This window comes from Metarhizium album (assembly GCF_000804445.1).
Source record: "Metarhizium album ARSEF 1941 chromosome Unknown scaffold_1, whole genome shotgun sequence".
NCBI lineage: Eukaryota > Fungi > Ascomycota > Sordariomycetes > Hypocreales > Clavicipitaceae > Metarhizium > Metarhizium album.
The window spans coordinates 360,310-374,108 of NW_024467575.1; the positions used below are offsets into that span (position 1 = coordinate 360,310).

General features: G+C 49.8%; 5 protein-coding genes across 5 annotated transcripts; 4 read left to right on the top strand and 1 right to left on the bottom strand.

Moving 5' to 3' along the window:
* MAM_00102 (RNP domain protein) lies at positions 1-1,792 on the top strand (the record flags this gene model as incomplete). The annotated part of the gene is made up of 8 exons (XM_040818902.1): positions 1-205; positions 264-316; positions 480-487; positions 556-649; positions 703-846; positions 908-959; positions 1,026-1,447; positions 1,508-1,792. The coding sequence occupies 8 exons, from the start codon at positions 1-3 to the stop codon at positions 1,790-1,792; spliced, it is 1,263 nt and encodes a 420-aa protein (XP_040682166.1).
* Positions 1,793-3,633: 1,841 nt separating this feature from the next.
* Positions 3,634-6,276, top strand: MAM_00103 (nuclear protein; the record flags this gene model as incomplete). Its single annotated transcript, XM_040818903.1, has 1 exon — positions 3,634-6,276. The coding sequence occupies one exon, from the start codon at positions 3,634-3,636 to the stop codon at positions 6,274-6,276; it is 2,643 nt and encodes an 880-aa protein (XP_040682167.1).
* A 1,119-nt stretch (positions 6,277-7,395) lies between these two features.
* MAM_00104 (dihydrolipoyl dehydrogenase) lies at positions 7,396-9,059 on the top strand (the record flags this gene model as incomplete). The annotated part of the gene is made up of 4 exons (XM_040818904.1): positions 7,396-7,414; positions 7,464-7,558; positions 7,618-8,322; positions 8,442-9,059. The coding sequence occupies 4 exons, from the start codon at positions 7,396-7,398 to the stop codon at positions 9,057-9,059; spliced, it is 1,437 nt and encodes a 478-aa protein (XP_040682168.1).
* Positions 9,060-10,590: 1,531 nt separating this feature from the next.
* MAM_00105 (uncharacterized protein) lies at positions 10,591-11,509 on the bottom strand (the record flags this gene model as incomplete). The annotated part of the gene is made up of 3 exons (XM_040818905.1): positions 10,591-10,950; positions 11,007-11,373; positions 11,454-11,509. 3 exons carry the CDS (start codon positions 11,507-11,509, stop codon positions 10,591-10,593), a joined length of 783 nt encoding a protein of 260 aa, XP_040682169.1.
* Positions 11,510-11,877: 368 nt separating this feature from the next.
* Positions 11,878-13,687, top strand: MAM_00106 (Fatty acid/sphingolipid desaturase; the record flags this gene model as incomplete). Its single annotated transcript, XM_040818906.1, has 2 exons — positions 11,878-12,116; positions 12,196-13,687. 2 exons carry the CDS (start codon positions 11,878-11,880, stop codon positions 13,685-13,687), a joined length of 1,731 nt encoding a protein of 576 aa, XP_040682170.1.
* Between the last annotated feature and the right edge of the window lie 112 nt (positions 13,688-13,799).

Genomic DNA, 13,799 nt, shown 5'->3' on the forward strand with positions numbered 1-13,799 from the left:
ATGACTGCAACAGGTGCCCCTAGCGGAGGATCCAGTGCAGGTTACGGCGGACAAGCACCGCATCGATCTTATGAAGAGCGAGCTGCGGCAAGGGAACAAATGATGAACAACATACGGGAGACTTCACAGCAAGACCGCCGTGTCTATGTCGGCAATCTTTCTTACGATGTGAAATGGCATCATCTTAAAGATTTTATGAGACAGGGTACGCAATCATGACCATGGCCAAACGCGCAGGACATCTGACAGATTGTTTTCAATAGCTGGAGAGGTGCTCTTTGCTGATGTGCTCCTTCTCCCCAATGGAATGTCGAAGGTGGGCTTTATCATATAGTCTTTGGCTGGTTTCTTTTTCTTTCTCTTCTTTTTTGTTTCCTCACTCCCTTTTCCATCCTCCTCTTGTTTGGCACACTCCCTTTCGCTGGCTCTTGTTGGATGGCAGGGTTGACGGGTTTGGACGATGTCCTGGATGATTGTAGGGATGCGGGTACGTATTTCAAAGCGACACGGTTGGCTTAATTGGGAAATTAGCAGAGGACTTACGGTTCACTATAGAATTGTGGAATATGCAACGAGAGAGCAGGCTCAGCAAGCCGTTGCTCAATTGAGCAACCAGAACCTGATGGGACGCCTGGTTTACGTCCGAGAGGTAACTTTCCATCACAATTAAAACTACCGGAACCCCGACTAATCTTGACAAAGGATCGTGAAGCTGAGCCACGATTTATCGGTGCCACCGGAGGCAACCGCGGTGGGGTTAGTGGAGGAATGTCAGGCGGCTTTAACAACCAAGGCGGCTATGGCGGTCCTCCTGGCGCCGGCGGCCGACAAATCTACGTGGCTAATGTTTGTTTTGCCCCTGATGATGACGATGATTTCTGTTCGTCACCCGACTAACTCTCGGCAGCTTCCATTCAACATCGGGTGGCAGGATCTGAAGGATCTTTTCCGACAAGCTGGTGAGTCGAGAATGCGACATGTATACTTTGTGGTTTAACCCTCCGTCTAACACTGTTCCCCGCTAGCGCGTGTGGGCGGCGTTATTCGCGCTGATGTACACCTCGGGCCTGACGGCCGTCCCAAAGGCTCTGGTATCGTTGTATTTGAGAATCCTGACGATGCTCGAAATGCTATTCAGCAATTCAATGGGTATGACTGGCAAGGACGAATGCTTGAGGTCCGTGAAGACCGATATGCTGGTTCTGGCGGGATGGGCTTCTCTGGACGTGGGGGTTATGGCGGCGGTATGAGAGGCGGATTCAGCGGCGGGTTCGGTCGTGGAGGTTATGGGGGCGGTCGTGGAGGCTTCGGTTTCGGCGGTCGCGGAGGCTTCTCTGGTGGTGGAGGCAACTTCGATGCCTCGGCCGCTGCTGCAGTCCCCCCGAACCCTTTCACAGACGGCGCTACCGCCGGGACAGAGAAGGGCGAGACAATCTACGTCCGAAATGTGAGTCAGCAATGGACGATGATATACCAGGCTGGTGACCTAGAGTTGACTTGTCACTAGCTTCCATGGTCCACGAGCAACGACGATCTGGTGGATTTGTTCACCACAATTGGTAAGGTGGAACAGGCCGAAATACAGTACGAACCTAGTGGTCGGTCCAGAGGCACAGGTGTGGTTCGTTTCGATACTGCAGAGACTGCAGAGACTGCGATTGCCAAGTTCCAGGGCTATCAATACGGCGGCCGTCCGCTCAACTTGAGTTTTGTAAAGTATCTCAATCAGCCCAGTGGCGACAGCATGGAAACCGGCACACATGGTGGCTTGACGCAAGACCAGATTATGTAGGCAAGGCCTATTGATTAGCGGCGAATATTCTGGTAGGGTTCTCAATTTTCTATGGTCGAAATATAGATCATGGATCACACTTTTTGGGAGGGGACGATTTACTTCACGAGGTACCAGAGAACTTCATCTCGGTATTCCATCACTCTCCTACAGTTCGTCTCTTGATTTCTGCATGTCCTATTTTTTTCGGCTGATCTTTCCGCAAATTGATATTGTTCAAAAGTTGGATGATCTATAGTCCATACGTCATGGAAGTGGCGGCTCTTACCTGAGATTAGTGAGCAGTGTCGTTGCATTTACATTTCTGCGACAGAATGGTATTGACGCTAGTACGCAATGAACAGCTTAGTCAGGGATGGTAGTGTAACAGGTGATTGTTATCGGCCGTGATGTTGAAAACTCGCAACCAGCCGGTTTTATCTACATTGGGAGATGGTACTGCAGTCTTGCCTTTCAGATGGATCAGATATTACCTCATATTCTCGCCCTTGTATGGGACTCGTTGTATATATATTCCCGGTGATCAAAAGTGGGAAATGACACCGGGCATCAGCTCTCTCGCCTTGATCACTGTGATTGAAAGCATTTCAATTCAGATATACTTCGCCAAGGTATCAATATGATCTGCGATAGCAGAGTCAACCCAACACTCTTTCCTGACGGGGCGTTTTTCCTTTGTTCCATCACTTGTTGCACACTCGGGATAATTCCCCCCTTTCCCCCTCTTTCCCCCCAGAGTCGCTCAATTCGGCCTGCGGCCAACAATGCCCAGCTGATTTCATGACGAAGCCTTCTTTTTCTTTGCCTTGGCCTTCTTTTTGCTCCGATCTCTAGGTTTCAATGCCACCATCCCACATTTGCAAATGTCAGCAAACCTGATATAAAAACTATCGAGATCATGTGGTTCCACGATCGTTGACATCCTCATTTTATTAGATCTGGCTCTTTTTGACTTCCCATCTGAAGCTCTGATAATGACAGGCATTGGATCCTTGATACGCCCATCAGACACGGCACCGTCCTTGTCTAAGGTATCCTCTTCCGTACGTATTGTTACTATAGATGATTCGGCTTAATGAGAGTCTCCATAATAAGAGGTTGCTAGAACGAAAATTCGGGTTCACATAGGTGATGTGGAAGGGGAATTTGCTCACAGCGCTTTTGAGTTAAATAGACCGCTCCATGATTTGCCCCTTTCCTTTGCGTGAAGAGCTCGTCGAGTCTGGCGAAAAACTGGTCTGCGGGTTAGCTATATGACTGTATCTGGCCGAGAAGACATGGCGTATGGAATGAAATGCAGGCTCCTAACCTCGTCTTGACTGAGTCGAATAGAGTCCATTGTACAATTCCAACGGTGTGTCCGTTTGATGTGTTGTGAAGAACTTGCAGAGCAGCCCAGTCTCAGTAGCTGTGATGATGCCTGGCGGTGCGCTGTGGGGCGGCCAACTTGCAATGAGCGGCTGGTGGGCCCCACAATTACTTTGCCTTTGGCAGTCTGCGCCGCGTTACTTGGAACCCCAGCTCGTGTTCACGTTTGACAAAATTGATTTTCTTAGGTCTACCTTGCCCTTCGTGTTTCGTTGCCCGTCAAACCAACCCGATTCTCTTCCATCAAACAGCACTTCCCTGCTGGGAGAGTTTGTTTATGCATTATCCATGCCGGTGCTTTTAGTTCTGGCTGTATTTCGAGCACCATCGGTCGCCTACGTCATCACAAGTCGCAGCCAATATACTTGATATTTTTGAAGTATCTGACTTGTATTCCTTTAGTGATACGAGGGCACTACCTGCACACAAAGAAGCGACTAGTTTTGATACCCTTTGAAGGTAGTCTGGTCAATATGCCAGCTGGCTCGGTTGCAGAACTGCAACAGAAACTGTTGAAGCGCATAGCCGTCGACTCACCGCCACTTAAACAACATGGGGGATTTGCAATGCAGAGATATCGTGGCTCATCTCAGTTCCTCGCCCGCAAGGAAAATCGCAGGCTCCAAAGAACGCAGAGAAAATCTCGGAGGCACTCCAAGCATGCTTCCAAGCAAGTGATGCGAGAAAAGGATCTCAGTTCTCCACCTGGTTCAGTCCCTCAATCGTCTTCAGTACCTCGAGCTTTGATATCCCAGTTCTCAGCGACGGACCAGGTTGATGACACATCAGCAGACAATGGCAAAGCCATCGACTCGGAGTACAGAAATGAAGAACTGAATAAGTGGGAGGATTCATCTGGTGAAGAACCAGCAGCTACAACTACCAAGACTACAGAACGAGGAGGGATATCGAAGACACACTTTCAGAAATTAGCCCAAGATGACGCCGAGATTGAAGAATTTGAGAGGAAGCTTGGTATAAAAAAGGGTCGTCGATTTCTACCACAATCGTTTAAGGAAGACGGCCTCGATCAATTGATTGGCGAGTCCAGCGAGCATATTGCCTGCAGCGAGGACAATACAAAGAAATGGAAATCTGTCTATGATGACTGGTTGTCTTCAAAGAGGAGGAAGACAGAATCTAAACCTGTTTTAGAACCCGTGGCCGATCGCCTGTCTAGGGAGGTATCTCTGACCCAGGATATGACCGAAAGCGTTTCGCTCAGTTCGTCTGATATGGAAGATTCCGCTGCTTATGGTGAGAATAAGCTTGATTCCGTCTATGACGGAGGCGCCGATAGTCGTGGTGGAATGTCAGATTTCGACGAAGACGGCGCCGCCAGTGTGTTTAATTCCAACAAAAGTGTAACGGGAAATTCCAAACAACCGCAGAGGGAGAATCCTTACATCGCACCGACCAGCGGTGTAGTGACTGCGAAGTATATTCCATTGTCACGACGCCATGAAAATAAGGGATCAGAGAAGCAAGCTCAGCCTCAGCTGCAACGACAGATACGAGGCCTCATCAATCGATTGACGGATGCCAACCTAATATGGATTGTACGATCTGTCGAGGATATATACCAAACAAATGCCCGTGCGGAAGTCACTGAGATCCTTACTGATGCCATTTTAGCACAAATGCGCAAGCAAGAAAGTCTCCCTGACCAATTCTTCGTGCTAGTCGGCGGTTTTTCTGCTGCGGTTTACATGAACACGGGTTGCAGCTTTGGATCACATCTCGTACAAAATATAATCAAGGAGTTTGCTGAATATTATGGCCAAGCTTCGGAACACGATAGTAAACAGCAAGCGCTAAAAAAGGAACCTTCGAATTTTCTGACTTTTCTCACGCAGCTATATGTCTTTGAGGTCGTCAGCTGCAGGATTCTGTTCGACTACATGGAAAAGTTGTTAGACAATCTCTCCGAGCTGAATGTTGAACTACTCCTTAAAGTCTGTCGAATGGCTGGAAGGCTATTACGAAGAGACGATCCTCAGGCGCTCAAGCACGTTTCAAACGTTTTAATCTCTGCCGTTCACAACGTCGGTTATACGAATGTCTCGGCACGCACAAAATTCATGGTTGAAACAATCCAGGACTTGAAGAATAGCAAGCCGCGTGCTAGGGGAACGGACTCTTCCATCGTTTCCGAGCATGTTCTTCGTATGAAAAAACGCCTTGGTGAACTCAAATCACAGTCAAAACGACTAGATGGTCTGGCACCAATGGGTATTGGCCTTAAAGATACTGAAAGTGTGGACAAGCACGGAGAGTGGTGGCTAGTAGGCGCCAGTGTTCCGACCTACCGTGATGCTGAGGAAAGAGCGCAGATGATCTCTCAAGCAGTGAGTCACGACCAAGACGCAACGGACGATGAGGACATGGATTTTATTTTGCCAGATTATCCAAGCAAGGCAAGGGCACAAGGCCTCTACACAGGTGCCCAGATCGCCGTATTTACCGCCATTATGTCGGGCCTTGACTCCGAACATGGCTATCGCCAATTTGTGGATCTGAAGTTGAGGAAAGATGAGCAACTTGAAATAACCAAAGTTTTGGTACAATGTGTTGGGAGCGAGCCAGACTACAATGAGTATTACGCCTTGCTAGGGGAGCAAGCTTGCGCGAACAGCCGGATAAGATTCGCTTTTCAAGATCGTATGTGGAAAATATTTCGAAGTTTAGGCGAATCCCTATTTAGCGAAGGATCAGAAGTCGAGGCGAGTACGGAGGGGGAAAAGCTCAAAAACGGACATCGACTGGGCAACATTGCTCGGTTTTACGCATCACTTGTGGCTAAAGGTGCCCTCAGTATCAGCATCCTCAAACCCATTAACCTATCAGAGCTAAACACTTGGTCCTCCTTGTTTGTGGAGTTGTTTCTTCTGAGTCTCTTACGGCACTGCAGAGGGAGACAGGGTAGTGAAGATCTGAAGGTGGACCGTGTCTTTAGCCCTGCAAGCGGCTTTCCTGCTCTCGCAACCAATTTGCACTGGTTTCTAAGGGACGAAATCCGCAAGTCAAAGTATATAGGTGAAAAGGAGACCAAGGCGATACACCGGGTGAGAAAGAAGGCACAAGCCGTTATTCGTGGATCAGAAGCGGTGAGATAGCAACGAATTATATATATGTTTAATTTTCGACGTAAGATGCAATGGGAAGTATTCGAATCGAACGGGTTTGGTCTAGGCCTGGCCACGTTCCGTTCTGCTTGACCTTGACTGACTGACTACCTTCAGTGATAAAGGTAGGTCATTGACTGCTGCGGTACACCCGGCCTTTTTTGACGCAGTTAGTGAGTTTGACCCAGTTGTTCTCATGCGTAAGATGGTTTCCTGCACAAGTAGCTCGGTTCATAGCACCTCAGGTGACGTCCAAAGAAATGTCCAGCCAGCTAAGTCATTGGTTGCACACCCTACATGTTATGACAACGGTTCCGGTGCTGTAAAGGGACGATGATTCTTTTCTCTTGAGAAATGAGCCGTCGTACTCTGTGCTCAACTCCTCTCAGGTCTCCTCAAATCGTGCAGTTTGATGATAAAATTGCTATTTGTCAGGGGAAATTGATAGTTATTCCTCTGACACTTCATCACTGTTTGTCTCTGGCCTCTTTGGGCTTCGATGCTGGTGCCTGGCGGCTAAGATCGCCTCAAGGCGGAATGGTACGGCCTATGGCTCGACACTACGTCCTGAGGCATTAAGCATTTGTTGTTACGACAATCAACCCTGAGCCACCCCATTGGTCACTCCTCGCCTAGTGGGTTATGAGGTACTCCGTACGGAGTAGTAATACTAACTAGTATACCTCACTGCGAGCCTCCTCCTGTGCATGGGACCCATTGAGGAAAATTAACTAAGTAAACAGCCCCTGCCATTGCCATCCTGCAGTTTTGCCCCAAAGCCTCGCAGGAGCTCTCTGGCGACGCACCTGTGTCTAAAACTCAACCTTCGCCCTCATCGCCATCGCATGTCATCCGGCATCCATTGACCAACTATAATCTGCATATCGGTGCCTCAAGATGCTTACTAGCCGTCTTGTATCCAGAATCGCCGTCAGGCCGCCATCCTGGCGGCATTCCTCGTAAGTGGTCCGATTCTGGAACTTTCACCTGGGATGCGTCATCTTCCGACAATGGGAATCGCTGCTATTAGTCCAACACTCTAACTACCGCGTTTTCCCAGCTTGCCAACCCTCATTTCATCTCCATCATTGCCGAAATGGACCCGCTGCTATGCCTCCTCCTCAGGTCCGTAATAATCATTTGACGAGCCGTTTCCGAACTTATCCTGTGTCTAGAAGCTTACAACTCCTCAGAGGAGAAGGACCTTGTTATCATCGGTGGTGGTGTCGCCGGATACGTTGCCGCTATCAAAGCAGGTCAAGAGGGCATGAAGGTAAGCAATGACGCTGAACCTGCTGTGGGCTTTCTTTGCGGATTAGCTAACGTTCTTAGGTTGCCTGCATTGAAAAGCGTGGCACTCTTGGCGGCACTTGCCTCAACGTCGGATGTATTCCCTCGAAATCGCTCCTTAATAACTCTCATTTATACCACCAGATTTTGCATGACACGAAGAACCGTGGAATAGAAGTCGGCGACGTCAAGCTGAATCTTGCCAACTTCATGAAGGCCAAAGACACCGCCGTTAGCGGTCTCACCAAAGGTGTCGAATTTCTTTTAAAGAAGAATGGCGTCGACTACATCAAAGGTGCAGGCTCGTTCGTCAACGAGAATGACATTCATGTCGCTCTTAACGATGGTGGCGAGACAACTGTCCGAGGAAAGAACATTCTCATTGCCACTGGTTCAGAAGCCACCCCCTTCCCCGGTCTTGAAATTGACGAGAAGCGGGTTATCACCAGCACTGGCGCCATTGCTTTGGACAAAATCCCTGAGACCATGGTTGTCATTGGCGGCGGCATCATTGGTCTCGAGATGGCCTCAGTGTGGTCACGTTTAGGCACCAAAGTCACCGTCGTCGAGTTTTTGAGCCAGATAGGAGGGCCTGGTATGGACACGGAAATTGCAAAGTCAACTCAGAAGCTTCTGAAAAAGCAAGGCATGGACTTCAGGTTGAACACCAAGGTCGTCAGCGGCGACAAATCTGGTGAAAAGGTCACCTTGGAGGTTGACGCTGCCAAAGGTGGCAAGCCTGAAACTGTAAATTGGAACTCACCCCTGTTCTCGCCTTTGTTTCCGCTTTCTTCTTGGTTCTTACTTTTCCTCACGTTTCTGATAAACTACTTGATGAGGAGAGCAACCGCTAATTCTGCTCACAGCTCAGTACAGATGTTGTTTTGGTTGCCATTGGCCGCCGCCCATACACACAGGGCTTGGGCCTGGAGAACATAGGCATGGAGCTTGATGAACGAGGTCGCGTAATCATCGACTCCGAATACCGAACGAAGATTCCGCACATCCGCTGTGTTGGTGATGTTACCTTCGGTCCGATGCTCGCTCATAAGGCGGAGGAAGAAGCTGTAGCTGTCGTGGAGTATATTAAGAAGGGATATGGGCATGTCAACTATGGCTGCATCCCCTCCGTCATGTACACTTATCCCGAGGTTGCTTGGGTCGGCCAGAGCGAACAAGAGTTGAAAAACCAGAAGATCCCATACCGAGTGGGGACTTTCCCATTCAGCGCCAACTCTCGCGCCAAGACCAATTTAGACACCGATGGCCTTGTCAAAATGCTCGCTGATCCAGAAACGGACAGACTTCTTGGAGTTCACATCATCGGGCCTAATGCTGGAGAGATGATTGCTGAAGGCACATTGGCCCTGGAGTATGGTGCATCAACAGAAGATATTGCACGAACTTGCCATGCCCACCCAACATTAGCGGAAGCTTTCAAGGAGGCCGCCATGGCCACTAGCTCAAAGGCTATTCACTTCTAAAGCGAAACACGTTTGTATAAAAAACAAAAGAGTTGGCCAAGCGCTAGAAGTCTTTAGGCCTCGATGGACGATGTCGAAGTTGAGTGAGTCGGTTGATAGTGGGATCTCCAGCAGACGTGATTTCGATAAGGCATAACCGACGGTAGTAGCTTAGCTACAGTTGTTCTTCGTACATTTGGCTTCCTGCTAGCATTTGGCTTTAGAGCTCGTTGTAGTTTAAGATGTTCTCATGTTAGACGGTGTAAAATAGTAATGAACTATATGTTAAGGGACTTATAGCCTCCGCCGTGCCCGATAGCCAGGTTTTATTAGTGACAGTATTGTATACTACTAGCCTCTCTAGATGTTGCGGACGCGTTGGTCAATTCGAACCTTCTATTTTCTACATACGCAAGTTGAAGTGAACATCGAAAATCGTGAACGGACAGACACAACTAGCAAAATGATTTGTTGGCCTCTGTTGCTCTAGTAACCGCACAACGAGGCTCTACACAACACGGAATAGCCAAAAAATGGGGGGCTCTAATCAGAGCCATCAAGACGCCTATTATACCTACTTCTCTGTGCAGCGACCTGTTCGAGATGTCCCAAGCAATGGTCTGGCGTGGTGTGATTTTGGCTTCTGGTATTGGTACTGGTTTCGTTATGAGTACTCCGTACCAGTTGACCCGTAATTTACGGAGTACTCCGTAAGTTATCCAGAATTCGTCAGCACACGTGCATGCACCCTTAATCCTTAATCCCAGCGCCACTAGCACGCCGCCCCAAATCCCTGAACAAGTGCCGTAGCGTCGCTGATTAGCGGCCGTTGACCCAACATTAGAATCAATTTACTGGTGGAACATGCCACCGCGGTAGTCTGGTGCTACGTCTCAAATGGGCTGCTCTCGCATTCAATGTTGCATCTAGCCGAGCCGGAGTGGCCAGTGGCTTTGCCACAGTAATTTTGTTCCTACCACTAATCGTGCCCGCCCCACTTTATGTGGTTCGGCTAGCAAAAGCCCTCACCACCAAAGGTGGTGCTCGACAGCAAGGCGGGCCGGACACCAAGGCGGGCCAATTTTCAACCTAATAACGCTATTAACCTCTTCGCCTATAATGTACACCCTTCTCGTCCCAAATTTCTAGTAGATCTAGTACAGAATCCAGACGCCATTTACGTGCCTTTTTAGCTGCTTCAAAAAACGTCCTCTTGGCGTGGTTGTGGCGCCTTTTGTCGGCATGCTCTTTATGCTTGCTGTTCGCCTGATGAACTCGAGAAAGGTCTTTGCAAAGGCGTGATTGGAAGGAGAAACGGCGAATGGTTGACGCGACAGGTATGCATTTGTTGGCGGTGACGGGAGGGGAGCCATATGAAGAGGTGCATTATCTGTTGACTGTTTTTCTAGACCGGGAAATAAAAATAGGACATGTATAGAAAACCAGATATTACAGCCCTTTTTAAAAAAAAAATCAAAAAAATCAAAGGTCGTCACTCATTCATTGGAAGCTTCAACGAAAAAAAAAACCCCGGATGTAATTACGCAGCTCATTAAAGATCCACCTGATCAATCGCCGGCCACCATTGAGACCAGGCCCCCTGCTCGTCGAGGTTATTGCTGACTTCCGCGAAAAGCTGGTTCAACAAGGTATTAGTGTCGAGCTCGTGCTCGTGCTCGTGCTCGTGCTCGTGCCCTTGAACCGGCCAAGTCGCCTGCGCCGAGGGCCGCTCCGCGCCCCGAATCTCCCGAGTATGCGCGTCGGATCTATCCACGACACGGAACTCGTGGACAGACTGGTGTAGAGTATCAAAGTCTGCTCGTGTGCGCCCCTGGTATCGTGTCCGGTCCTCGGTTGCTCGCTCGTAGAGCACGGATGCATGGTGTATCGTTTTGATCTTGCGCGTGCCGCCCTCTCAATGTTAGCGCAACGGTGGCCACGGTCGTGTCATGCTTGCGGGCGGCTTACCCATCCGTCGGCGATTTTCCAGACAAGTCGAAACTTTTCCAGGTAGTCGAGACACATTTTGAGACAGTCGCTTGCTCGCGGGCTGCGGCCCAGGTTCATTCGGGGGTATTTCGCCACGTAGAGGTTGAGGTAGCCGGCTGAGAATGCGCAGAACCCGGCAAAGGGCGTCATGAGATGCACGCCACACTCGGAGGCCTCGTGTAGAATGGCGGCGATGTGCTCTGCCGCGCCGAAGAGGAGTCGGGAGCTGTCGTCCCACCAGCCCTCGGGGGCGGGCGCCCCCAGCATGGGCTGGTCGACTGGACCCCGTGGCTCCGACTCCGGGGTCGGCAGGAAGGGGAAGTACTCGCGGTGAAGCATGAGGGTGCTGACAAGGCGTAAGCAGGGGCGGCGGCGGCAAGTTGGGAGCCCCGTCGACCGCTACCGCTGTGGGAAGGGGATTCTTACCTCACGTAGTACAGGAGATTGAGGTAGACGAACGTCTCGCCGAAGCCGAGCGTCATGTGGACGAAGCGGTCTGCTGGCACCCTCTCCCTCTCCCTCTCTCTACTCTTCTCCCCTGGCCATGGGGGCAGCCCAATTCCATCTCACTTAGGCTAAACATCCACAGACGGCGGATAGATTGTACAAAGCACCCGACCCTGACGAAAGTCGCTCGGCCTCTCAATTGCGAAACTATTCAGCGGGACGCCGGCAAATCACCCTTCGGATCCCAAGTCTGCCGTCTCACGCGCCTCGAAACTTACGAGGGCGGGACATGTAATTAACGGACAGTCCTTCTTAGCAGATCAGTACCGCCCCGACAAGACATCATTGGCGGTACATTCTGTATTCAGCTTGTCTACCGCAGCGTAGATACCTCCCAATCAATATGATTGGTTCAGATGGCCAGGAATCAACCTTCATCAACTCGACCTCAACGTGTACCATGGTTAGGACATACCCTTTCATGACCAGAAACGAGATCGAGAGTCGTATAGCAGATGGTCAACAAATCGTTATTTTCAATCAACATGTACTCAAAGTCGACGCGTGGCTGCCTTACCACCCCGGCGGTGAGAAGGCTTTACTACACATGGTAGGCAAGGATGCCACAGATGAAATCCAAGCGTAGGCAATCTCACACCCCCAACATTTTCGTAAAGGTGAAATTTTCTGCTAACTGGCTTCCTCCTTCCCTATATTCCAGTCTTCATTCCCAGGCTGCTCAAGAACAAATGATGCGGTACCGAATCGGCAAAATTCATGGTCTTTGGACCAATTTCCGGCCACCAATTCAAGGGGGTTCATTTCGCTCATCTTTTGACGCCGACAATATGGACTGTGAGGAGTTGGATAACCAAGGAGTATCAGCCTCGAGCACTCCCAACTCTAGATCGCCATCTCCTGTATTTGATGTCGATTACAAAGGCCTGAGAAGACGAGGCGATGACAAGGATTACACCACCAGGCCAGCATCAATATCCTCGCAGTCAAGTGTGGAACCTGACACTACTGGGATGTCATATCTAGACGCCCTCACAAGAGAGCAGATCAGTCTAGACATCGGCAAGTACCCGGGGGTTGATCTTGCCACGCAGCACGAAATAGCAGCCAAGTACAAAGACTTGCACCAGGCTATTATGGATCAAGGCCTTTACGAATGCAGCCGGACGGCGTACATGTTCGAATGCTGCCGATATATTGGGTTCTTTGCCGCTATGCTCATATGTCTAAGCTATGGGCAATACGTGCTCGGTGCAGTATGCTTAGGCCTTGCTTGGCATCAACTCGTCTTCCTTGCGCATGACGCGGGACATATGGGGATCACACACGACTATCAAATCGATACTGCGATTGGAATATTCGTCGCTGATTTTGTTGGCGGCCTGTCTCTTGGCTGGTGGAAGAGGAATCATAACGTTCATCACATCGTTACGAATGCCCCTGAGCATGACCCCGATATTGAACACATGCCCCTCTTCGCCGTCACACACCGCTTACTGGGAAGCTTGCGATCGACATACTACGATCGCGTTATGGAGTATGATGCCGTTGCCAAGTTTATGTTGAAAATTCAAGCTTGGACATACTATCCTCTCCTTGCGTTAGGACGATTCAATCTCTACCGGTTGTCATGGGACTATCTAATTGCTCGGAGAGGCCCAAGACGTGGCCCTGGAGCCTGGCACTGGTACTTGGAAATCGTGGGGCAATTTGTTTTCTGGGCTTGGTTTGGGTACGGCGTTATGTACAAGATGCTGCCTGACGGCAGGACGCGGTTCATGTTTGTCATGGTTAGTCACGTTACGTCCTCGCCGCTTCATGTGCAAATCGTGCTCTCCCATTTTTCTATGAGCACATCAGACTTGGGACCGCAGGAATCTTTCGCGCAACGCATGCTCCGAACCACAATGGATGTGGACTGCCCCCCCTGGCTCGACTTCATCCACGGAGGGCTCCAGTTCCAGGCAATCCACCATCTCTTCCCCCGGGTGCCTCGACATAATCTTCGCAAGGCACAAAAACTAGTCATGGAATTCTGCCGAGATGTTGGTATTCCCTATGCTCTGTATGGGTTTGCCGATGGAAATAGGGCTGTCATTGGTCGACTTGCAGAAGTTTCCCGACAAGCAGCTATTCTGGCAAAATGCCAGCAGACTGTAGCAAGGAATGGTGGTGTTTTCGGACACCATGGCTGATGGAGAGGAAATTCTCGAAGATGTTGAGAAGACATTGTTCCATGGCTGGGGTGTTGTTACACAGTGTGCATTCCTATTCACTTGCGCAGAGTATTTTTCAATCCGGGCGGGC